General features: G+C 38.9%; 1 protein-coding gene across 1 annotated transcript in view; it reads right to left on the bottom strand.

The window, feature by feature from the left end:
• Positions 1-25,458, bottom strand: part of LOC308062902 (uncharacterized protein) — a 108,091-nt gene that overhangs the window by 40,693 nt on the left and 41,940 nt on the right. Inside the window, exon 2 of the mRNA XM_080385140.1 lies at positions 11,512-11,572. Coding sequence (XP_080241266.1) covers positions 11,512-11,572 — 61 coding nt within the window. The remainder of the gene's footprint in view (positions 1-11,511; positions 11,573-25,458) is intronic.

Below are 25,458 nucleotides of genomic sequence, written 5' to 3'. Positions count from 1 at the left end.
GAGTTCATGTCAGTTGTAAGTAATTTTATTTTCTGGGCAAATGGTTCCATTTGTATCATGCCAAAGACAACAGAGGACCACAGGTATTCCTCAGGAAGGCTGTTTCTTTGCCTTTTGAAACGCGATGAGTCAATAACTAACTAGTTAGAAAACCAGGGAGACTCAACTAAGTGGGGATACACACTGAAAGCTGTGTTTGTACTAACTGTCACGTACCTTCCTCCTGTCTAGATGTAAATTCTGTATTCCAGGTCCCAGACCACTTGCTGCCTAAGGAAATAACGTTAAATCTTGAGTAAGCACAGGAAGGCTGGGAAGGGGAGAAGGGGAATGCCATTTGCACAGCTTTTACACTAATCCTTATCAGACTGCTCTCAGGGCAGAATACCAGTTCTCTCTTGCTTTCTTAGCTGGAGGTAAGGTGCCTTTACTGGGAGTTAGCTGTGGATAAGAGGGAAATAATGCTAAGGGAACAAATAATATAAAACACTGGAGAACCAGCTGGTAGGGGAACCCAGTCTACTCTAGTATTCTGCAAACAGGAAGATTTTCCCCTTCCCACTCACACAAACTCCCCTCCCCAGACAACCCTCCATGGAAGCTATCTAATTAGCAATGCTGGCACTGGTGTGGAGGATGAGCCTGCCTCTGAATTCAGCTCTGCCCCATGGCAGAAGCAGGCTTTATTACTAATGCACCAGTTTGCAGTGGAATAGAAATAGATTTATTCTGGATACATATATATGTTTTTGTTAAACTCATTTTCCATGTACTGAATATATTTGCAACTAGGGGAGAGTAGGGAAAAACAAAGATGGTTTCATGGAAGAAAGAGCTTTTCATTACAGCTATCATGTTTAGTAGAAACAAAAACATGTACCAAAGCCCACTGTTGCATGTCTACACAAAGAGCCTCACACGTAAATACCAAAAATAATGAACAGGAGAGAGAGTCAGTAGAACTGCTAACATGTAGTATTGTAATGCAACTAGGAAATGGTAACAATTATGATTTATTCTCACAGAATCAAACATCAGTGTGCCAAAAACGTACACAATATTTTAGCAATCACAACCAAGCAGGATCAGAGCCCCAAAGATCCTACGCTCTAACAGAAGCACGTATTTACAGATGTATCATTAAACCAAATATTTAACCTGCACATGAGAGATGTCACCCAAGCAAGCTTAATTCTGGTTTTCTTTCATTCTGGAATTTCTGCTTGCTGAGAAAAAACCTGGTACCCAGGTCACAATTCTTGTTCTTCCCCTCCGTTTCCATTCATACCCACCCACTTCAGCTCTTGCCCCTCTTTTCTTTTTTATTCCATCCATCTTGCTTGTTCCTGCCGCCCCACACCCTTGGCCCTCTTCAGTCTCAGCTCTGCTCGCCCTCCCCCTGCCTGCAATCTCTTCTCCCACACACCAGTCACCAGGCCCCCCTCCACTCCTCCGAAGACGCTTTGTCTTCCACCTCCACCCCCCTTTCCAGTTCCTGCCCCCCCCACATTGCTCTCCCTGCTTCCCCATGCCCCTCCTGGGGTTCCTGCGCCCAGCCTCTCCCCGGCTCTGCATGCAGTCGTGCCAGCTTTCCTTCAGGCTGTAATGGCAAGAGCTCTGAGAAGACAAGGGAAAAAATCAGTCCTGGCACTGCACGCTGCTGCAATGAGAAAAGAATAAACACGGAGAGCGACCAACTCAGACCCCAAAGCCTTTACGATAAAGCATATTCAGTTGAGTGGGCATCAAAAATACCTGAAGGGACAGAACATGCTGCATGGACACAGAATCTTCAGAGCCCTACAGCAATATGCACAAATGTATTTAGGTTTACAGTTCCTACGCCTAAACATCTACTTCCCTGCCCCCCCAAATCTACAGCTTGTCAGAAGACCAAACACCTTTGTGAATCTTGAACTCAGCAACTAGGTTCTGACAAGTCCGCCTGCTGTGTGAGCTAGCTTAGATTTTTAGAGGCTCAGAAATTGACCAAAAATCGAGAACTTAACATAGCTAAATGTAGACTTGGATGGATGCCCTGACAGATTTCAAGTCTCTGCTTGAAAACAGACTAGAGCTTCAAAAGCAAAATAGGTATGCCTTTATTTCAAGATACGCAAAACATCTTTACTCCTTGAACTTGTTTTCAGAAATGAGATAAACTTACTCGTAACTCTCCCATATAGCAGCCTGAGGCAGATGCTTGGCTTGAAGAAGTTAATCTCAAATGCTTACAATTTGAAAAGTTATATACAATTTAAAATGAGGTCTCTATAACAGAAAGCATCAGATTACACATCTTTCATAACCAGCACATACACAAGCAGCTTTTTAATTGATTTTTCCACATTCTTGCCATTACAGCTACTGTAAACATCACCCTCAAAACCTAAGCCATTGTTGTAAGTCAGCACTATTTTACACTGCCAGGCAAGCGCAGGCCAGCCTACTAGGTCTTTAAACAGGTTCAATAATGAGCTTTTCAAGAAGGAAAAGACAGTGATTCATATCAAAGATTCTCTGTATTTCACCTCCCAGGTTTCTTCAAAATATTTGGAAAGGGTTATTTAGAAGACCATTTCACCAAGATGAGGCTGGTAAAGGCATCTGTATGTGGGCAAATGTTGCAAGCCACGTGAAACAGAAAGGAACTAAACAAGGGTACGTTTCCTTCTTGTTCAATGTTCCTATGACCACTCAGTTTTGAGGATTCTTTGCTCCCCACTGATGTCAGTACGATTTGATGGTGCTCAAAAGAAGGCACAATTGGCTTCTGCATTTCAAAACTGAACCTGATTATTTCACCTGTCTGCTCTTCTGAGGGACAAACTTCAGAGAAGAGATGTAAAAACAGTGTAAGAAGTTATCTGTGGGTGTCACATACTGACATTTATCATCCAGGACTTCACAAGGCAAGAATTCCACTTCAAGAATTACTGGAATTGTGAGGTTTACACCAACATTTGACAGCGTTTCTTTGACAGAAAAGGCACATTACACTAACCCAAAATTTCCACTAGTGTTTATTTTTATGTAAAAAATATCAAATCTATCTTAGATTTCTTTGCAAACAAGCAAAAATAAGTTGGCAGGCCTGTTGCTGCTTCCAACTAGTCCTCCAGGACCTTCATAGTAGTATTATTATTATTAACAGTGATTTCCCCCAACTATCAGCCAAAGCTGCTGTGCAAGGCAAAGCTGAACTGCCACACAACTTTTTGCTGATGGGCTCTGCCACATATGTTCAAGAACACTTTCGAAATATTTTTAAAGCTGCTACAACCTGGCCTATATTCTTCCCTTTCAACAATGTCAAGATAAATCTCAAAAATCATGATTCAACCTCTGAAACAAATTGATGGCTTTACCAGAACAGAAAAGATACTTAAAAATAGGTCCTATAGATCAATACATCCATTAGAATGGGTATCATGGTTTAAACACAACTGGCAATGAAGTACCATGCAGCCACTCACTCACCCCCCCCCCACCTCCCCCAGAGGGATGGGGAGATTCGTGAAAAAGGTAAAACTTGTGGGTTGAGATAAGAACAATTTAATAATAAAAGATTATTATAATAATAACAACAACAATTGTAATGCAAAGGAGAGAGAGAGAGGGAGAAAGGAATAAAATTGAAAAGAAAAAAATGAAACAAGTGACGCACAACACAATCGGTTGCACCCACTGACCAGTGCCCAGCACTGGTCCCCGAGCAGTGATCGGCAGGCCCTTGCCAGCTCCCCACAGGTTAGATGCTCAGCATGATGTTCTACGGTATGGAATATCCCTTTGGCCAGTTCAGGCCAGCTGCCCTGGCTGTGTCCCCTCCCAGTTTCTTGTGCCCCTCCAGCCCTCTCGCTGGCAGGGCCCAAGGAACTAAAAAGTCCTTGGCTTAGTATAAACATTATTTAGCAACAACTAAAACCATCAGTGTTATCAACATTATTCTCATACTAAATCCAAACCACAGCACTGCGCCAGTTGCTGAGAAGAAAATTAACCCTAGCCCAGCTGAAACCAGGACAATGGGTCACCTGAACCTATTCAGAACTCTCTGTTGTTAGAGATGTCACCAGCTTAAGTAGCCCAAGACCAAACAAAAATGACAGGTCACCTCATTCATTGCCTGTCTTTGAACACTACAGGATATTTCAGTAACCTCTACAGTTCTGTGAAGGTTATGAAGATTCTGTGAAACTAGTGCAAATAAAAATAAATGAATAAAACATTTCCAGCAACATGGAATTCTCTTTACTCAAACTTTCCTTAGTCGAACTTTTTAAAAATAGGTTATAAAGTCTGCTAATTATAGAGTACTGAACCTCATTCAGTCAATCACAGCACTGGATCCACTCAGAATAAACACTACTACTACTGATAAATGTACAATATTCTTCTTAATACTATTTAGCTCCTTATATGAGCAGGGGCATAATTAAGGTGCTTGATGCTGATCCTTGCAGAATACTCATGTTTAAAGGAGCCACTGTCAATATTTCACATTGCTGGACGAAGCGTAACAAACGCTAATGAAGAGCTTTGTCATGGTCTTCTAAAGAGGAAGTCTAATAGCCTGGGAATCCTGACACTGAACACATTAGTTCATTCAGATCTCGTTTCCCAGTCCTTCACCTGCAACTACCCGTCTTTGATTCTAGTCAGAAAAGTTTATCTTTTTCCTCTATCAAATATATCATTGTACTCTCGGGATCTGTTGCATGAATCCAGACTCTCCATATACTCACAAGAGTACCAGAAGAGGCAAAGCGAAACAGACAACATGCTGTAGCATGCTTTTACAATGCTGCAAGGAAACAGGACATTAAAATTACATATTCTCATTTGTTCAACACAGGACCTTTACATCCAACTATTAGTGTCTTCACATTCTTTAATAGTCATATGTGATGCACATAATCGTTTTCTCTTTAGGAAGCTCCAGGAAACACACTTGTTGATTCACACCAGATCAGAACATTATTTAATAAAACTAGTATTCATAAATGTGTGAATGTACAACAGAAAGCAAGTAAAGCAGATCCCAAAAGAGCATCTTATTTTTGCATCTGTGTATTTGCTGAGATCACTCAAAACACATCCCAATTACAAGAGATCTCACAACACAGCTATTACATTTGTGAGGGGATGCCATTCGAATTAGGTAATAAAACCTACTGAGTAATAAGACTTTAATTCTCAGTATTTGGTATCACACAAAGACTTTAAAAGAGCTTTTTATGATATTTGAATGAGATGAACAGAACAACCCCAATAAATACACAAAAGGGGTTTCTCTTAGTAGCTCTGCCCTACTTTTAAAGCTTTTACTCTAATAGCAGTGCTATTCTCTACCTCCCCTGTAGCAGATTGCAGTTTTCTCCTGTCTTTGTAGCATGGCTAATAAGTTCTGGGTTAGAGCAGCTTAGACCTCAGGCTACTAGTATGTTGAAATCAATTATGCAAAGCCCATTCATTTTGATACAATGTACTAAACTGCTGCTGTCACAGCAGTAGAATGGCTGCTCAGACTGCTTTGTTGGATTCCGACCCCCCCCCCCCCCCGACCCCCCTTTCTTTCTTATCATTACAATGTCTTCATCCATTGCCAAAGTTGGCATTCTTTGTCAAATACATTGCCTCCTACCTAGGGTGCAATGCTCACTTCAAGATTAATCAAAACCAACTTGAAATTCCAGCAGCAATGAAAGCTGAATACATGAATTCTGCGTATAGCATGAGTTTTACGTGCAATGAGATTAAGAACCTAATTCATTTGGTGCATCAAATCACTAATTTGGTTACAAATGACTATTCCAAGATTAAAGAAGGAAAATTCTCTAAAAGCATTTAAGAGCTGCACAAATTAAGAAGCCCTTCTCTAGTCTTTGTTTTTAAATGGATAGACAATGTATGTATTAACAAAACACTCTGTGATACAATTATTTGCTTATAAATTTAGGATATAGGTGGATTTACAGTTCTTAAAAGTGGCATTAGCTACCTCAGATTTCTTGTCAAATTTACTTTATTTTTATGACGTATTTACCAAATCAATGGCAATCATATTTCTTATATGAAATTATTATTTATCATAATAGAATGAGGAAAATAGTATTAAAAAATTATTAAAACAACTCAAGAGACATTGTGACTACATATGTGAGGTTTCTTAAGACACCTGAACCAATCCACTAATTCCAAGACACTGAAACAGGTGGATTTCTCAAGGTGCTTTTCAACTTGTAACACTGGTAGGAAAGGTTTTTCAGTTTTGTTTTTTTGTTTGTTTTGGTTTGTTTTTTTTTTTTTTTAAAGTGAACACTTCTCTGTCCTTTCAGTATGCCGAGTCAGCTCAACAAAGGGTCAGACAGGAACCAGAAAGGAGGAGGGAGCAGGACTACCCCTTTTTGGCACTAGCGAGCCATTTCATTGGCACAGCCAACTCATGCAACCTCACATCCTACCTTACTAAAGGATGTGAAAAACAACATGAAAATCTACTAATGTCACTGAAAATCATGAACTTACTATGTGTGATTCAACATTAAGTCTTACTCAGAAAATAACAGCCCTTTAGAATTGTGTTTGAGCCCATAAATGAAGTAAAACTCTAGTAGCAAAAGAATCACAAGTGGCTCACATGTTGCCAGGGAGATAAATTCAGAAAGAAACAGGAAACAATGCTTCAGTCTATAAATGTGAGGTACTAATGTGGAAGGAGGGGCATAACTTCCAACTTGCAGATCCAGAGTGTACACAAAAGACCCCAAACAAAGGACACACAAGAACCCCTCAGGAGGGCTGCCAAAAAAAAAAAAAAGCATCAGTACTTCACTACAAAACTGAGAGTGTATTTCCAGGTACATTACTTCTGAAAGCAAAGTCAATTTAAAAATAAGCTGGCTTCCTTCACCCCTTCTTCATCTGCCTTCCTTCACCTTTCCATGCACAGCCCATTGTTTCCTGCAAGATGCCAATGCAACTGCTTGAGTAAGGCATATCACAGAAATGACCCAGATTAAACAAGACAAAACCCCCTTCTAATTAGACTCAATAACTGTGACATAAATACTTCTCAATACTAAGAATGACACAGCACTTGAATACAGAGTAGGGGAACGCTTGAACAAAGTCATGAATCACATAACGAAAGGCTGTAAAGTTGCAGAGCAATTTCTCTCTAAATATACGGGCCTGAGCCTCAAAGCCTACTTTTCTGCATGCGTCCTGGACAGATGAGCATGCAGCCTAATTATTCTGAGCCTAACTTACTCCCCCACAAGAGTATCGGCAAACTAACAAGCAGAAAACATGCAAACCATCTGTAAAAGAAACACCTGGTCACCAGTCACACCTTTAGTTTGGACACTATCAATTACACAGCATGCTCAAACTTCTACAAAGTCTGGGAAGCAAAGGAGGCGCAACAGGCAAGAGGGGAGCTATGTCCACCATAAACACCATGGGAATGTAAACACAGTCCAGTGTAAATGCTACGGGTATTGGCAGAATGCTCATTTTCTGCTCTGCTGCTGCGGGACTAGTTTACCAGTGCTTGCAAATCTTGTTCCTTCTCCATCTCTCAGCCTCCCCCAAACCCTTTCAATTCAATCTCAAACTGCAATGATCATTAAAAACAATGAGTATGTCTGGCGCAAGTAAACGTGCCTTGACTATCAACGATTCATTAAGTACCTGGCACTGGATCCATAATATGGGATTTTGACATGGAAAGAAAAGCTTTAGAGCTCATTCAAAAGTACAAGCTTTACATATAAAAGAGTAAAAAGGTGCATCTTTGTCTAACAAGTAAGAGAAGGTTAAGTCCTTTGTGATGGTGTTGATAGTTTCATTCTCTGTATAAGCTAACTTCTATTTAGATACCACCTTTTCCAAATCACAGATAAATTAAGTCAACTTTAGCTAATGTGGTGATGATTTGTAGTGAGTGGCAGAAATTCCCCTGTAATTATGCATGAATTGATGTGTGATTTCCTAATGAGCTTAAGTGAAGAAATCATCATTTTGTGATAAATGCTTTATTTCTTAAAATGCTTGTAACACATTTCTAATAAATTTAATCAAGTGACTCGCAATCATGTAGCATTTACAATTATTAACTGCACAGTCTTTTACACTGGCTTAGAGCTTTGGCTGATTGCTGTGTGTTAAAGTTTAGCATTTTATAAACATGGTTATAACAACCATTATGTTGTTTTTGCTCAGAACCATGCATTTTTTTTCAGTTTGAAGTTAATTTACATTCTGTACAAGTTTTGTGCCTCAAAGACAAAATTCTTTTGCCGTTTACAAATGGATGCACACATTAGGAAATGAAATGAAGTGCTTCTACCTTTCAGGACACACCTCGTCTTTCATCCCTCTGGAACATCCTTGATCAGGCACCCCCAGTCCTTCCAACCTTCCTGGCTGAAAAGCAGTGCAAATTCAACTTGGTAGCAGAGCTGAATTTCTATGGGAGCTGGGGAGGAAGAAAGCTTTCTAAAACGACCTGAAGGCATCTTATCCTATGGTGTCTGTATTAAGAATTTTAGTTTAGATCTTCCCTTCTATAGCAAGTTGCTACAGGGAATGGATGACCTAAGGGAGTCACAGATCTAGAGACTTCTATGAGTTGCCCCATCCTTAAAGACTGGAAACCAGATACTTCCTACACTTCCACACATTTAGGTGCTGGAATTTAGCTACCCAAAGTGTACCATAAGGGTTAGGAACTTCCTAAAAAGAGGTCTGCCTGACCAAGGGGAGCCTCCAGCTTTGCTATGTTTCCTCACGCTCCCTTCACCAATTCCTTCTTAGAGCTTCAGGAGAAAATGGTAAAAAAGGAAACTTGTCTTGGCATTCCACACATATATGAAATCTTTGTTTGATTTTCCACTACAAATAAAAACCCCATATAAAAAGAATATTAAAGTAAACATGGTGAAGCTGGCCAGTTTTAAATGCTGAATCAGTGTTAAACGGTACTGGTAGTAAATTTCAAACATGCAATTCCTTACACAGTGCTGTCCCTCGAGCTAGGAAAGATAATTCAAAGAACTACACATTAGCACCTCAAAAGACAAGGAGAGATCTTACATGTATCAAATACATACAAATATTTATTTTGACGCTAGGCTGGACTGAAGCCATTTAAATTTGAGTTAACATGACGAATATAGTCTAAAAATAAACCCGTAACTGTTATCTCAAGAACAAAAAGAAAGAGGCTTAGAATAACTACTTGATCACCTGAGCTCCCTGGAACACATCATTAATGCATAATTATCACTGAATACATTGATTTTAGTTTGAACTTGGTAACTTACCAGTGAACCCAAGTTCCAATGATCTACATTCAAAAGGATTTTATTACATGTTCAGTTCCCTTAGGATACCTCGAAGAATTGTAGCACAAGTATATCTTAAGCAAGTCTCTCTCTCTTAAGAAACTCTATATTATAGCTGTTAATAAATCCATCTAGATAATAATCTTCCTTCCTATCTTCCCACCTGTTCCCTTATGAGGTCAAAAAGGTGAGTGACAGTGACAAACTGAAATCTTCTTCCCTGAGCCTCACAGGCATTCTTCAAGTTTCCCCCCACCCACCCCACCCACCCACCCCCGCTCTGGTTTACAGTTGAATCACGGGAGAAGTCAAAAATCAAGCTTCAGATTCCCCTGTCCTGCCAACCTGTTATGGCCAAATTCTATCCTCCCACCACCAGAATATGTTTCACAGCCTAATTCAGACCATGTAATCATCCTCCTTCAAATATCCAAACTCCTCCCCATCTAAGTTACACTCCCTGACTGTGTATTTGTTAAAGTTTTTGTGTTACAATCAGTATCAGTACCAAAGATTAACAAAAAAAATATAAAATAAAATACAGTAATCATGTAGGCTGGGATTTTCAAAGGAAGAAGATACTGAACTTCCATTGGGTTCCAACAGGAGTTGGGCTTCTATTTGCTTTACATGCCTCTGAATAACTAGGGTCTAATATCAAAGATAGTGTGGGAAAGGCAGAGGAAAAAAAAGTTTTGAAAAATGTGGGAGTAGTAATTCTTTTCAGAAGAAGGGTAAGTAATTGTCAGATGACTTAAATGCTCAGGCTGCGGGAAAACCAAACATCCCCTGACTTGCTTCTCTTTAAGGCTCAGTGCATAGTCTCCTTAATTCCACTGCTTGCTTACAACAAAATACTAGCTTTTTGGTATTAAAGTTAACAAAGCTTCAACTTATTGAACCTCAAATGTCAAAATTTGCATTATTTTCCTGCAGCTGTGTGTGCTGTTCCAACTGGCTCAGACTTAAATGTTACTAAAAAAGCTGATCAAAAAAGCAACCAATACAGGCACTATTTTATTGAATGCTGTTCAAAATCTCACTTTTCTGCTGTAAAATTCTTCTGAATAAAGTTGTGTACATTTTTCCTTCCTATGAAATACTTATTTAATTTATAGAAATAAATACTGCATCTGTCAGTATGTAAAGGACAGGACATTGCCATTTCCTTTTTCAAGTACATTAAATATTCAATATTTCTCACTTAAGTAATAACCATACACTACACACTTACACTTTTGTTATGCATGCTAAGCCAGAGGTTGTCTCTTAAAAACATTGTTTCATTTCTGTCTTCAAAAAGGTCCTGTATTTAGAACTGTTTAAACAGTATTTTTCTTCATCAGATTTTTTATGACAAAATCCTATAAAATCATCAGAACATTGTGTTAGCATTGTGTTTTCTCAGTCTAAACTCATATCCTGTAGTAAAAAGGAAACATTGCCTTCATATGATCTGGATCTCAGGTTAATTCATCAATAATATTTTATAATTTTATCTGGCCATCTGCAATTTATGAATGTTATTTGCATTTTTCACTGAGCTGTAAAAACAATGAACAATATAAATTCTATTTTTTATGTTCTCCCGAAACACCGAACAATCAAACATAAACCATAACATCACTAGAATGCACAAAGAACAATGCACATTCAGACCATTTTTAGAGAAGGCTGTTGAGCTACATACCTTTCCGTTAACACAGATTAATTTTGTAAAATGAAAACAAAATATGTTATCCTCCTTTCTATAAATGCACTGGACTCTAAACTGATACGTGTACACTATCTGTCAGGCAGTAAGAGACAGTTATATATATATATATATATTGTTTATCATTTACCTAATAACACAGGCTAACTAATTTTGGAATACTACTATCCATAATAACCAGCAGACAATAACAATAATACACAATTCACTCAAGTAAAAATTCTTGCAAATTTTGCCAAAATAAGACGACCAAATCTATGAATTTCTTCATAGATATGACTATCTATGAAGTGTTTTCTAGTTGACTGGTATGCACCACAGCTGTGGTGAACACCAATATGAGCAAGTATAAGCCAGAAACAACACAGCATACATCTACTTTTTACAGCTTCAGCTAAAAAAAGCGCTTCAGTATATACCTAAACCAAATAAATTATCAAATACCTTTCAAAACAAGGACCTCTGTCATCAACTGTATTGTCTGTAACCGCACATTCAATTTCAACTGTAAAAGAGGACAAATAAATTAATACTAAAATACTACAGCAGCAGGCACAACATAAAAGCATAAATGTTTTAACACATTAGCATTGCCTGTGACAGTGAATATTTTTATTGTAACTGGTAAATTTCACTTTATGCTGAAGTATATTGGCATCAACAACAGGATGGAATGGACGGATGGACAGAAAACAGGCAGTGCCCCAGGACTGTTTCCAGGACTGAGCGGAGAGTCTCTGGATGAGTTAGGGGAGACTTTGTATGAGTCATGTTCTTGAAAAGTTATTGGTATTAAATGAACAGTAAACAGTACACTTTACCCCCCAAAATTACAGCATTTGCCAATATTTGATATGTAGCTATTGGAACACGTTGAAGATTAATGAGCACACTAAGATGTACCCACACCCCCTCATTCAGAGCCACTTGGAGTCAAAATTATGGCATTAACTCACAGACTCTGCATCCCAGGAACCAGTAAGCAGTGCCAAAGAATCCTTGTTAAGTTATAATTACAAGATTTCTGTTTTGCCAGCCACTTCAGGGGCAGATGCATGTGATCTCAAGATGCGAGCTCTTTAGTATTAGATCGAAACAGGACAAGATAATTAATTAAAACTAGTTAAATAATTCAAAAATTCAAATATTTTCTACAAACTGCTTTTCTCATTTTCCAGTGCACTAACAGCTACAGTCTGCCCTACACAAGCCTACATAGTTCTGTAATTAAAGTTTTATAAAAAAAGAGGAAATATATTACTAAGGAAATATACCTTGTCATACAAAAAAATATGCATCAGATGAAGTATGGTTTAGCTAGTTTTTTTTAAAATTAGTCCTGTTTTTGCCACACTGATTTCTTTATATGATTCTATGAAATTTTAAATAAATTTGAAATTATAAAGGGAATAACTTCCCAGCCTTGCGCAGTAGTAGAAAGAAGGCTGACTGCAGTAACATCCATTTTCTTACATACAATAAAACCTTTGATACATTCTTATTAATAATCACTGAAAAATGCAAAGAAAAAATAAAATAAAGAGCTGAGTAAAGTTTTAGGAAGAAAGAGGACTTATTAGTTGTGGAATTCATCTGGGTATGGCACAGGTTGCTGCAGACATAAAGCCATTGAAAGTCCTTGCTTCAGGGTTCTGGAATATAAAATATTCATGGTGTATAATTTTGCATAATTTGTTTAGCTACTGAAGCATAATTTAGTTCCTTAGTGCACAGATACAAGGAAAAGAATGAAGGAAAGAACAAAATATTTTACCCAAACTAAAGGGTTTTTATTATTCTGGTATGTGTGGTGTACGACATCCACATGCATACAAACCAGTCTTTAGCTATTACAGATAAACAAGTATGTATAGGTACCAATACCAAAGCACCTTTAATGTGTTCAGTGTTGGATTTTCATGTTTTTGTTCATTTGCTGAAGATACTGACTTCCCCCCCAGCCACATGCTGTACTCTCAGAAATATAGCTGAGCTGGGCATGGTCAAGCTCCAGACTCGGAAAGCATCTTCTGCTGCACTTGCCAGCTCTAGGCTAGTTTGCTCTCACAAACCCTCTGTATACAAAGAAAAAATACAACTATAAAGGATCCAAGAAATGTTGTGGATAGGATATTCAAAGCTACTGGTATTTCAGCATGATTTCCTTTCCACTGAGCTAAACCTAATCTGAAATGAACTCAGCAAGTTCAGAACACAAAGCAACACACTCTACCCTGGATTTGCAAAATCAAACCTAAAACCAGGGCTGCCCATGACAAATCTATATCCTTTTTCTGATATTCACTCTGCACCAAAGTCCCCGTGACTATATTCAAAAGAACAACACAAACTTAAGAACAAGTGCCCATTACTTTTCAACAATTCATTTGTTTTCACACTTTTACTCAGCTGCATAATGGAAACAATTGCAAGATAACATTGCAAGAAAGAGCTTAGACTTCAAGAGCTCATACTTAAAAATACAACATATAAAAGACAGGGAAGGGGAAGAAAATGAGAGTCCATGATAATTCTTCTTTTACTGAATCTGCATGTTATACTTACAGTCTGTCATCTGCTTTTTTAAAATTTCATTATATGAAATTTTAGTAGAATAGATAATTAAAGAGAGTAACTTTTTTCATACAAAGACACAAAATGACTACTGACAATATTGCTGCGAATCAAATTTTGTTAAATGTCCTTCCCACTCATACTTGTGCAATCCCTTGGAAACACCTAAATAAACATACATAGTTACATAGATATTGGAAGGAATTTTACAATACTTTGGGAGATCATTTTTCCATTGTTTTCTCACCGTAATAGACTTTATACTTTTAAATAATGGCTACATATCAGTTCTTTGTCCTCTGGACTCCAAACACATTTCACAGGGAGTTTGGCCCAAGGAAGAGCTTTTGCATTACAACACATCCAAATACCATGTGCCAATAAAATCACAAACATTAACATGCATTACATCTTAGGGGAAGAAGTCTCATTAATAAGGGAGTTAGGCTCTCCATTTCTCTCAAAAACTAGACCAAACTGAGTATTTAACTACATCTAGACATTTTCAGATATCCCATCTTCGTTCTTTTGAAACTCACATGGAGCATTATAGACATGCATCGCTGTGTTCTTTCACTTTAGCCACTGAAGCCATAGACAGCTGCTCATTTCTGCTACATTACGACAGCCCAACACTGGCGGGAAAAGGATGAAAACCATCATGAAACAGGCTACACACCTGATTTTGAAAGATACTTTCTTGAATCCTGATGCTTTTTCATATGGGAAATGACTTCTGTATATTTATTCGTAATCTAAGTTTCCCCATGTAAAACCCACTAATTTTAATCCATTATGCCACCTTCAACATAAGTAGTATATCATAATCTGGAAGGCTTGATAAGGAGAAAAAAATGACCAATAATTGAAAGATGTTATGACCTTACTGGTATGGACAAAACTGTGTAACAGGAAAGCATCTATTCAGTGCAACCCTAAATGAGTTTCTGACCTGCTATTGCCAGAGGGAATGTAATCTTCTTGTGCAAAATTACTTTCCTATCATTTTTTAATTGACATAAAATTCAACAAGCATGTAAAACAGATAGCGAGGGAAGACAGAGTGAGAGTAAACACACAATAGGAATTCCTGCAAACTGAAAATTTTCTTCAAAGGCCCTAACCAGCAGATGAAACTTGACCATTTCCAAGTTAACTGCCTGTCAATTCCACCTTTGTATCTCAAGAAGCTCTGGGAGCAAGAATTACCTGGGCTTAGTCAACCAGCAGCAGCACACGTACTGACTCCATTTACCATCTGTATGCGAAAGAACAGTGATACTATATAACAAAACAGTTATTTAAAGCCCTTTGGAAAATCAAGTCACTACTGCTGAGCATTTCTATACCTCAGGCTATATGAAGACAAGTTAAGTGCTGATTCTGAACTCTACCATTTTGTTTTATTTCACTGCGATGGGCAGGCTGGGAGTTACCCAAGACAACGAACGTAGCCATAACCCTTCTTCATGGTAAACATATAATTTCCCCAGTGATCCAGTAAGCAATAACAAAAAGTTATGTGTAGTACATATAGTGTTTATATTCCCCTGGGTTTAATATGGCTCACAGTAAAATTGATTTTCTGGAATCTTGCAATAAACCTCATCAAAGTAAATGAAACCCACGCTGGCTTTTTATAAAGTGATTGGATTCAGGGTGATAAATTAACCCTCACCATCAGAGAGACTCCCAATAATACACTTGCTCGATTAAACTCCTCCAGACTCTTGTTTAGATTTTAATTTTTCTATAGGACTTATTTAACTCTCTCTAAGCTTCCAACGTAATGCTTGGAGAAGGGATAGCAGCTGAAAACTACTTTTTCTTCTCTGACTAAATAGATCAACTCGATTTATATTTGCTGAGCACTTGCTTGACAGTATTCTCTCACCTATATAAAAAACACTGGTAGCTACTCATACCCTGTGGGAGTGAGGAGGAGAAATAAATGACTTTCTGCTTACTAAGAGTTCCTAATCAAACACCAGGAATCGAGAAGAATTTAATAATTCTAAACTTCTGTACACAGGCAAAATCAACATTTGTAAGAGATGCTAGAGCAAAATCCAATGGATATCCTGCAATAACCTATGGAAGCTTGGCTCACAAGAGGCTTTCTTGTACAACCCTTTCCCGACAGATGATTCTCACCTAAAATGACCATCTAGACTTGCCAAGGCAGATCATTCCTAATTCACTGCCAGACTTTGGACATTCCAGCTTTTCTACTGTTCAGTTCCCATTTCAGCAGGAGACAAAATGTGTAAAAAAACCCCAAAACATTCAGAATGACCTTCCCTAACATTCTTCAACAGCCTCTACTGACTTACTCAAATAAAAAAAAGTGTATGATGTCTATTCACAGCTATTGTGCAATATGTATGAAAACTATTTTTGTTGCCATATTTATTCCTGGTTAAATGAAAAAATTATTCATTTAACCAGGAGTAAAACCTCTGAGGTTTTTTTTCTCATTTCCCAGCCCGTCTAGGGAAAACAGGCTGCAGTAAACAATTATGCCCTATTTTATTCCTACTTAAATGAATTATCATAATAATAATTACTAGCAAAAACATCTGGTTTCTGCTCAGTACAGACGGCAAATTCTTTGACACATTGCTTGCATTTCCCCTTCTTCTTAGTCTCCAGGCTGAGGGTCTCAAGCTTTTTTTAGACCAGTATACATGCCAACCTCACAGCATGCCTGATGGCACAGATTTATGGAGAGACTGCTGATGACCATAAAATGTTTCCACTGTTTTTTCTGCCTCCAGAAAATTATGCCTTTGTAATAATATTGTCTCTTTAGAGCATTTCCCTGCTTTTTATACAGATGACATTTGCATGTAAACAAGTTCTCGCTGTTTTTCTTCACTACTAAACAACAGCCAGGAAAAGTAATGTTCCCTTTGACATCAGATTGGCCTGTTATTGTAGAATGATCCTAATGTCACTATTTAGGGTTTTGAATTAGAAAATGGGGCTATCCAACAGAAGCAATTTAACTTTCAATTTAATTAACATTTTCACTGTAACAGGCAATCGTTATTTTGTGGAAAGGAGAAAGAATTACAAATCAACTCATTGATCATGTGAGACTTGGAACAGTACTGATACTTACGTACACTAATAATATCATCTTTTGCATTTCCATAATGCTTTTTATTAGAGGATCTGCGTTTGTGGCTGCTTGAGTTGCTCTGCCTCCACTGATCAACGCTGGAATGGAAAGGAGAACTGGAACTCGGCAGCAGCCATTGTCCAAGCAACCCAGAAGTATGAAATAGTTGGAATAGTTGGGGGCGGGGAGGGGACCACGTGAAGTCAAATACTGCCTGCTGGCACGATCTCTGCACATTTTTCCTCAAGGTACAAGGGGATGTAAGGCCCCCGAGGGTCTCACTGGGTTTTACAGGGTGATATGTGTGAAGCAGCCCAGTCAGGGCCCAAAAAAGGTTAAGGAACCACCAGACAAGAAAGAGCTTAACACATCACTTCAGAGCCATGAAGTTTAAGAAGCAAGTGTCCGAACTGGAGGGAGCCATTCAGCACCTCTGGCCAGGGGTGCTATGCAAAGCTTCTCCGAGGCAGCGGGGAGCTCCTGTGAGGGGCCAGGCATTTACTTTCACAGTGCGGCTGCAGCCCAGTTTGTGACAAACAAACCCTGCACGCAGCACAGCCTTTTCCAGAAGAGTTTGCCTGGCAGTACCCAACATTTCACCTCTGTTTAACTGGCCACATTTCTCACCTTTCATCCCCTTCAAGCCCTTGGCCTGCTGAGACGTCCTGTCCCACGCAGAGCAGGCGGGCAGGGGCCCCACCGTGCATGCAGCAATGGGGAGGGCAGACGTGACTTTGCCCCTAGTGTGTTAAAAGGCCCCCACTCTCGCTCACAGCTGTCTCAGGGCTGCTCTGCATTTAAATATGACATCTGTACCGGTGGACAGCATGCATCAACTGTAAAGCAGCCCAGAGCAACCTCAGTGCTGACCTCAGTACTACCAAGGTCTGGCAGGTGACCCCAACCTTGCTCCCTTGCCAGATTGACTCCTATGCCAGAAGTATAAAGAAGATTTGCCAGAGCTTGGCTTGCAAACGGCTTATTAATATCAAGCAATTTTGGATCCCCATCCAAAGCGTTTCGAAAAGTAAATATTAGTCTCATCTCATAAATGGAAACCAGAAGCACTGAGACATTCAATAACACATAGGGAGCCAGGAGCAGAGTCCAGGGATCTGGACTTGCTCTCTGACCGCTCCTGCAGTGGCCCCCTTTACACCTTTCAAATAATCTACATTAATACAGGCCACTGGTCTGCTGTATTATTCTTGCTGAGCTCAGAGATGAAAATATTTGGTCTGGGTTCCCAGTGACCTGAGCTAAAACCAAACCTGCCCCGCAGTCTGTGTGGTGTCACTCCCAGGATACGGCTTAGCTCTGTACCCACCGATATAATCAGTATCATCTGGTTTATGTCCCTGTCTGAATCACAAATCGTTCACCTTTCTTTCATCTAAATTTATCTCAACTGCCCATGATATGTAAGATTTCAAAGTTAATCACTATAAGCTCCAGTTCATAAAATCACTCTTACATGAAAGAAGCAATTAAAATCAAGAATGTATTCACTTAATAATAAAAGGTCTATATTAACACAAGGGTCAATATATTTAAATGCTTTCAGCAAACGACCATAAATCTTATTACAACTTTTTACATTCTTTCTATCTTCTTTATACCATCTTTGTGAACTTTCAAGGTTATTTCCTTGTCACTTTCTCAAATTTTATAACATTGAAAAGTTATCTTCAACTTGCCATTAAACATTTAAGAAACAAACTACCCAAACCCTTCCAAACAAAACACAAAATACCGTCAGAATTCTATCACATAAGAACATTTTTAATCACGTGAAGGAAATATGAGAGAACTCTTACCCATTATTTCTAGCACTACATGGAATTGAATATGTGTACAGCTTACAACATGTGATGAAGAAAATAAGTTCTTGTGACACTGTATTTCATGAGAATCTTTACCTAGAGAATAACCTAGGCTCCTGAGTACAAGTCAGCTGACCGGTATCTAACTGAAGTTTTGCATTAATAGAAAGATTACAACAAGATTTTTCTATAAAAGAAAAGCAGATGAAAATTCCAATTTTTTGAGATATGATTAATTTGATTATCCTCTGGTTTAAGACCTTAATCTGCAGGCCATACTTACACAAATAACCTCATGGACTCAACTATTTATGTGACTGAAGGCTGTGGTATGAAATTATCTGTTCTACTAAGAAACAAAAAACAGATCGAAATAAAGTGTCTTCATGATCCTAAAAGAGGAATTAATCAGAGCCAAACAGAATTTTCGGAGGGAAACAAGCTGGGACTCATATTTACCAGTACTTACCTCAGGTTGCTTTCATATTCCAAAGGAAAAACACCCCACGTATTTTTAAATCGCTGTTATTGAATACACCCATTTTACTAGGTTGCCTTTCACACTGACAGCGCAGAGCGTCCTCTGTTGAGGAGTTTGATTTATCTACTGCATTTCATAGTAACAATTCCAGTGGCACTGATGTAAAAAAAAAAACAGTTGTAATTTTATAGCATTCCCAGAAACTTCAAAAATCCACTTCAGTGACTAAGCTTTGGGGCCAAAACCTGGTTTTAGGCAGACATGCCAATAACTCATGTAACATCAGGTACATCTGAGGGTGCATTCATCAGTGCTCAGATCTGCCATCCTAGCCCATTCTCCACCTCCCATTATTGCACGGAGTCAAGTGTGCATGTAAAAATAAGTGCTTCCTCACAGCAGCCTGCTCACTTCATAGTAGGGTAATTTCTACAGAAAATCCTTACAGAGATTGACAGGGAGGAGATAGAAGGAATTCAGGGAAGGCAACTGCTCTGCTGTGAGGTCTGCCCAGAATCCATGTGAGAAATGCAAACTCAACTAAATGAAAGGTCTTTCTGGATGTGGATGTAGATAGTGGTACGCACAGGCTGAGGTTACAATAACTTCACCTGCATTTCTCTCACACTCTTGCACTCCTTTGGAAAGGATTGCAGGGACTGCTATGGTAAAATCTCGGAGCCTTGTGAACCACAAGTTCTGTGAGAGCTGGCATCAGCCACAGGGACGGTGCAGTATGGCAGCAGACATTTCGTCTCTACAAAGCACACAACAGAAGTACAATACTACTCACAAAGAGCTTCACTTTCTCTGTTGCAATCCCATGATAAAGCTAGATGCAAATAGTAGACATAAATATCTAATAATAACAGACATTACTTTTACATGAAATTATCAATAAAAACATGAAAGATGGAGGATAGAGATAAGCCAAGCCCAGATGACCCAGGAAAGATTACTCTGATTGTAACACATTGTCTGTAAATAACAGTTCTTGAACTATCACATTTTCTAATAATGCACTTTTGTACACAAAGCATTTTCTTCCACGCTGGCATCACCATAACACTCAGCATTCCTGAAAATCAAACTGCTTCTATTTATATGCCCAAGCATCGATTTAGGAGCCTATTTTAAGCATCTCAGTCTGAAAAGGTTGCCATTTTCTCCATAAATAAGGAGTGTGAGCAGCATTAGTGCACTGTCAGAACGTATGACTTGAGTAGGCATGTGACACCCAGTAAAACTCCATCCAGATGCCCAGTCACCCTCTCTCTACCTTCCCCTCTCCCTCAAAAGTTCCTTTAATTTCTAGATTCGTGTGAAGCATTCAACATTTACTGTAAGACAGTCCAGAATGGCAAGATCAGGAGGCTGGCAGTGGAGGGACAGCCGCCTTCTCACATGCAATGGTGAACCAGGCTGAGCTCTGGTAGTTGGACATGGGCTGTCCCTTCCCATAAAGCTCAGGCTCCCCAGTTACACAGCAAGAAAAGGATCCAGCTGCTCTGTGGGGAGCAGGAAAGGGTTCTTCTTTCAGGTACAGCTGGAGGGAGTTAAGGTGATAGCCCTGAAGGCTGATAGCAAGTAGATGCTTTAAGAAGCCTTAGCCAGAGTACATCCAGTGAGAAAATCAAGAGCAATATTCGGGGAAGAATCACGAAAATGGAGAATTAAGCACATACATTGTTAAATGTAGAAGAGTTTGGAATAATTAGAGATCGCAGTACATGAACGTGGGGTAGGTCAGATAACGGAACAGCCGGCGTGGGTGAGTGGGACAGAGGTGGGGTAAGACAGCACAGCTGACCAGCTAACAGAGCAACGCACTTCTAAACAGTCTGTAACAGAGGAAGGTTTCTCAAGCTAGAAGAAAAGGTAGGTTGAAGGTGACCTTAGTTTCACCGGGAGGTGGAGGGAACATCTTTTGAAGGAAGGAAAGAAAAAAAAAAAAAAAAAAAAAAAAGATTAACAGACTCAGGAGGAGAAGAGTCCCCTCAGTGAAAAACAGATGGTCTCCCATCCTCAGACGGGGGCAAGACAGAAAACCTGCCTGCAGGAGGGCCTTTGGTTTGCACGCCAAGGAAAAGGCAGCTCTGGGAATGCAGAAGCAGCAATGCAATACTGCATCATCACTCTCCGGTGGGAAGGACCACACTCACCTGGCACCAATGGTGGGGCAAGTCCAAGCAGCCAAAGTCAGAGCTCATTTGCTACCAAACTAACAGCAGCACTCCCAAGCACCCACGACTGCAACATGGGACTGGTTCTCACCTACAGAGCAAGTGGCTAGTAGAAATGTTAATCACGCTAAACAGTAGCTGTATTCACTGGGAACCTTATGTTATCACTAGGTAACATGCACAGGCTTAAAAGGGCCTCCTCCTGATGCAAGTACAGTGTGGAACAAGGTTTTTACTGATGATATAAAAGTATGGCTTTATTGTTCTGAGCAGGGCTCCTTGGGTTTCTCCCATCCTTTCAAAGAGAGCTGGTGGTACAAAGGGACAAAAAAATTAATTTAAGTGTCTTGCTGGGAGAGGTCTAGGTAGACTGAGAAAATGGTATTACCTAATTCAAGAAATTTCAAGAAATTCAGAGATTGAATCCACTTAATTAGTTTTTTAAATTAGTTGTAAGGCTAATTCTAAAAAAAAATAAAATTACTAGTTATTTTGATAGACATCTACCTGATTAAGTCCTAGGAAAGGTACTCGAAACACACGACATACTAACTTTGAATTAGAAAATATCTTTAAATAGATAAACGAAACATAAAAAACTCCTCCCTGCAACTTCTCTGACAGAGATTCCAGCAACTTTTCTCAGATGCCTGCAGCAGGGATGATACAAACTCTTCCCTCTCCCCTGCTCTTTCTTTCCATGTTTTCAGCATCTCCTATCCAGACCTTTTGCTCCAGGTAAGCTAATGAACTAGACATCAGATGTCGTATTTGGCAATCACTGCCCTAACTCATCACCCAATAAACCCTTTCTTGAGGCCTGATTTTCTGGCAATCTTAGCAAGGAACTTCACCCTGCTCATGCCTCATTTCCTCCAAGTAATCTACTTCACTGCTTTCTCCTCCTCTGTTTTTCCTCTTTACCCCTTATTCCTGTGCCCCCAGAGGTACTTACCCCTCCACTCATCTAGACTCTTCTGCCTCCTACTTATACATGCTTTCCCACAAATGCTTTCCCAAACCCATCAAATTATCCTAGCCCTCACTGTCCTTTTAAACTCTGTTTTCTGTCCGGGGCTACAGTCCTCCAGCTGCTCTGCTGCTCTGAACCTGCCTCACTCCCAAATACAGAAATCAAATGTCCGCATCCATCCAGCATATTTTCTTGCTGTCAGAGTAGGTCTCCATCTCCCAACACTATGTGGAAGCTCTTTAGCGGGAGAGTAGCAAAGAACCAGATAAGGGTCAAATAAATAAATGGCTGTGACCCCTTCCCTAAAGGCAAATGCTCAAAGGAAATCATGCCCAGCTTGATGCACAGCCTAGCAAAATATTAAGAGGATAACAGTAGATGCCCTCAACAGAAAACATTTCAACATTGCTTTTGATTATGTTTAGCACAGGGAGAGGGTAACAACAAACAGTATCTCATGTCATGAGATTCATTATAATGTCAAAAGAGCTGGCATTTCTGGGACAATGGATGTATTAGTGTGACACATTTTACTACACAAAAAAGGAGGCGGGTATCCAGTGTTTAAATGCAGGAGGTCTTCTGCATTTTTAATAAACTGAACAATATAGAGGTCATGGTTTTCTTCCTTTTCACTGTGGAATTATAAACTTGAGTGTCTAAGAATGAGAGAATTTCCTAGAAAGTGCTAAGTCCCTTACCCGTCATCTTGGGAATTGACATAAACTGCTGTTGAATTCACTTACGTCCACTAGAACATGCTCAGGACATCACAGGATCAGACCTATGTAAAAATAAACACATAAAAACACTACATCTACCTGAATCTCCTGACTTGCTTTATCAAATCCACAGCTAAATGGTTCCAGATAAAGATGTAAAGATACTAGCTTTCTTATTAATTTTTCTATTTCAGAAAATGTGGAAGGCTGAAGACTGTAACTTATCTGAAGATAGGGGATGGGAGGACGCAGAGAGCAGAAGAATAATGTACCAATGAAATCTTGACAGTTTTCTATTTTTTTGCCAATTGTTGCTAAAATGACAGTGATGTTTATGAAATATATAACTCAAAGCAAATTTGCCTAGATAACCAAGTTAAAACTGCTTTATCTTTCCTAACAAACATTATGCAACAATCAGCAAAACCTGAAGTACATAATACAAACTGAAAACGCAAGAAGAAAACAAATATTTTCTTTTTTCCCTAAGTCAACAAATTTTCTGAGCCCGAATAAAGTTCTTGGCTTTCTTTCAAATCTTCACAGCTAATCAATAGTTTAGTCATACGATGAAAAATGATGTATCCATATTCTTCACAATTGACATTTGCTAACTGTCTCCAAGGTCGCATTGATTGCCAGTTTCTCAGTTTACCCAACTTCTGTTTTGAGCCAAATAATATGATCTTTGTTTCATTAATATTTAATAGTAATTTAGATTGTGCCAGATGATCTTAAAGCTCATTTAAATCAGCTTGAAGATAATATTAAGCTTTCTTCTAGTATAATCTATTACCATAAATGATTGTATCATCTGCATATAAATGGTGAGTTGAATATGATAATGAAGTGCAAAGATTATCAATATAGAATGACAAATGCATCTGACTTAAAATAAATCCTTCAGGGACCCATTTATTCTGTTTTCAGTGGTAAAAGACGCATTGTTTCATTTCAAGTATTCCACAGAAAACATAAAGAATTTCGATCATGAGATACAATATTTATCCTGTGTGAAAAAAGAAAACCAAAATTCCAAATTGTAGAACTGTCTCTTTTCACGTGTGGCAATTACAAATCATACAGATCTGTACAGTTCATATCTTTTGTACAACAGGCCTTGATTATTATTAGGCTTTTTAAAAGAGTGATCACACTGAAGAATGTGTTTTTATTTAGACCAGGTTTAGTTTGTATTTGGTTTTCACTGGCTGGTCATTTAAATTAGTTCATTTCAATGATTGCTAAATGCCATGCCGATTGAATAAAAGTACCTGAATGCAGTTAATGGTATGACACCCAAAGCTGTTTCCTCTATAAAAACAACAGCTGGACGGGCTGCAGGGAAACCCTGCTTGGCAATAAGGCTGCATTTAGAAGAATTAAATTGTCAAATTCTCTAGGCTCATGGGTTTAATTAAAGTCAGTGGACAATTTCAGGGACAAAAGAAACAATTACAGCAGTGAGAAATACTAATAAATACATTAGAAACGGTTAAAAACAGCTGAAGAGAAAGTAAGTGCATTTACTGGCAGATACTGCCTAAGGACAATCATATAAAATAGCCACGACAGGGCACCATGGAAAACACGATGAGGTGTCAAAAGCCTACTGGAACTCAGCACCTGCTGAGAACTGGGAGAACAATACACCAGGTCTGCAAGACCTCTCTTTTGCTTTCCATTCAAAATCTTCCTGCTCAAAATTTCAGGTGTTGTGGTATCACAGAGACCTTAAAATCTGAAAAATTTTACAGATCTGAACTAATTATTTAGCTTGGGTGCAGGTATATACGGAAAAAGATTCAGGGTTATTTTGGTATCCTGGAATCTCAGCTTAGAAACTCCCAGCGTTTGGTCCGGCTCATTTGTTGCAATAAACTGATCATAAATAAATCTGGACTAGAAAGTGGAAAGGTTTTATTTATTCAGTGATGAAATTCTGGAAAAGCCTTGTAAATGTGGTCACAGGAGCAAGAAATGTAGGAAGAAAGACGTACTTACAGAAGGGGTTGTAAATTAAATTAAGAGAACTCCTAAAACCAGAAAATTCATTCTGTGGTGTGATCCCTACGGAATCCAGTCCTCAAGCAAAGAGTTTTGAGCGCCAGCTGGATTGTTGGGTCTGCATTGCACTTGTATTAACTTCATGGTTCAAGACTTCAACTTGTGTGGACCATAAAGGAATATTCTTTTCCTTCCTTAGCCTATCGTTTGGCTTCTGGAAATGGGATAACACAAAACTCAGGATGTAAACAAAGTACAGCTGTGTTCCTAGTGACGTAAAATTCTCAGACAAATAGTGTCCTGCTCACATACAAAGGATTAAGCCATTCATCTGATTTAGGATCAGGAGGACATCTGTCCTCCAAGTCAGATTAGCAGGGATCAGAGGGGTTTTATTTGCCCCAACAGTAATTTAGGGCATGATCAGCTTCTTGGGATCACACATGAGTTAATTTTATAAATATTTTGCTAGCACACAGACCTGGAAGACTAGTAATATCTTCT

The sequence above is a fragment of the Falco punctatus genome (genome assembly GCF_963210335.1).
Source record: "Falco punctatus genome assembly, chromosome: 1".
Taxonomy (NCBI): Eukaryota; Metazoa; Chordata; class Aves; order Falconiformes; family Falconidae; genus Falco; species Falco punctatus.
This window is presented reverse-complemented; position numbering and strand designations above follow the sequence as displayed.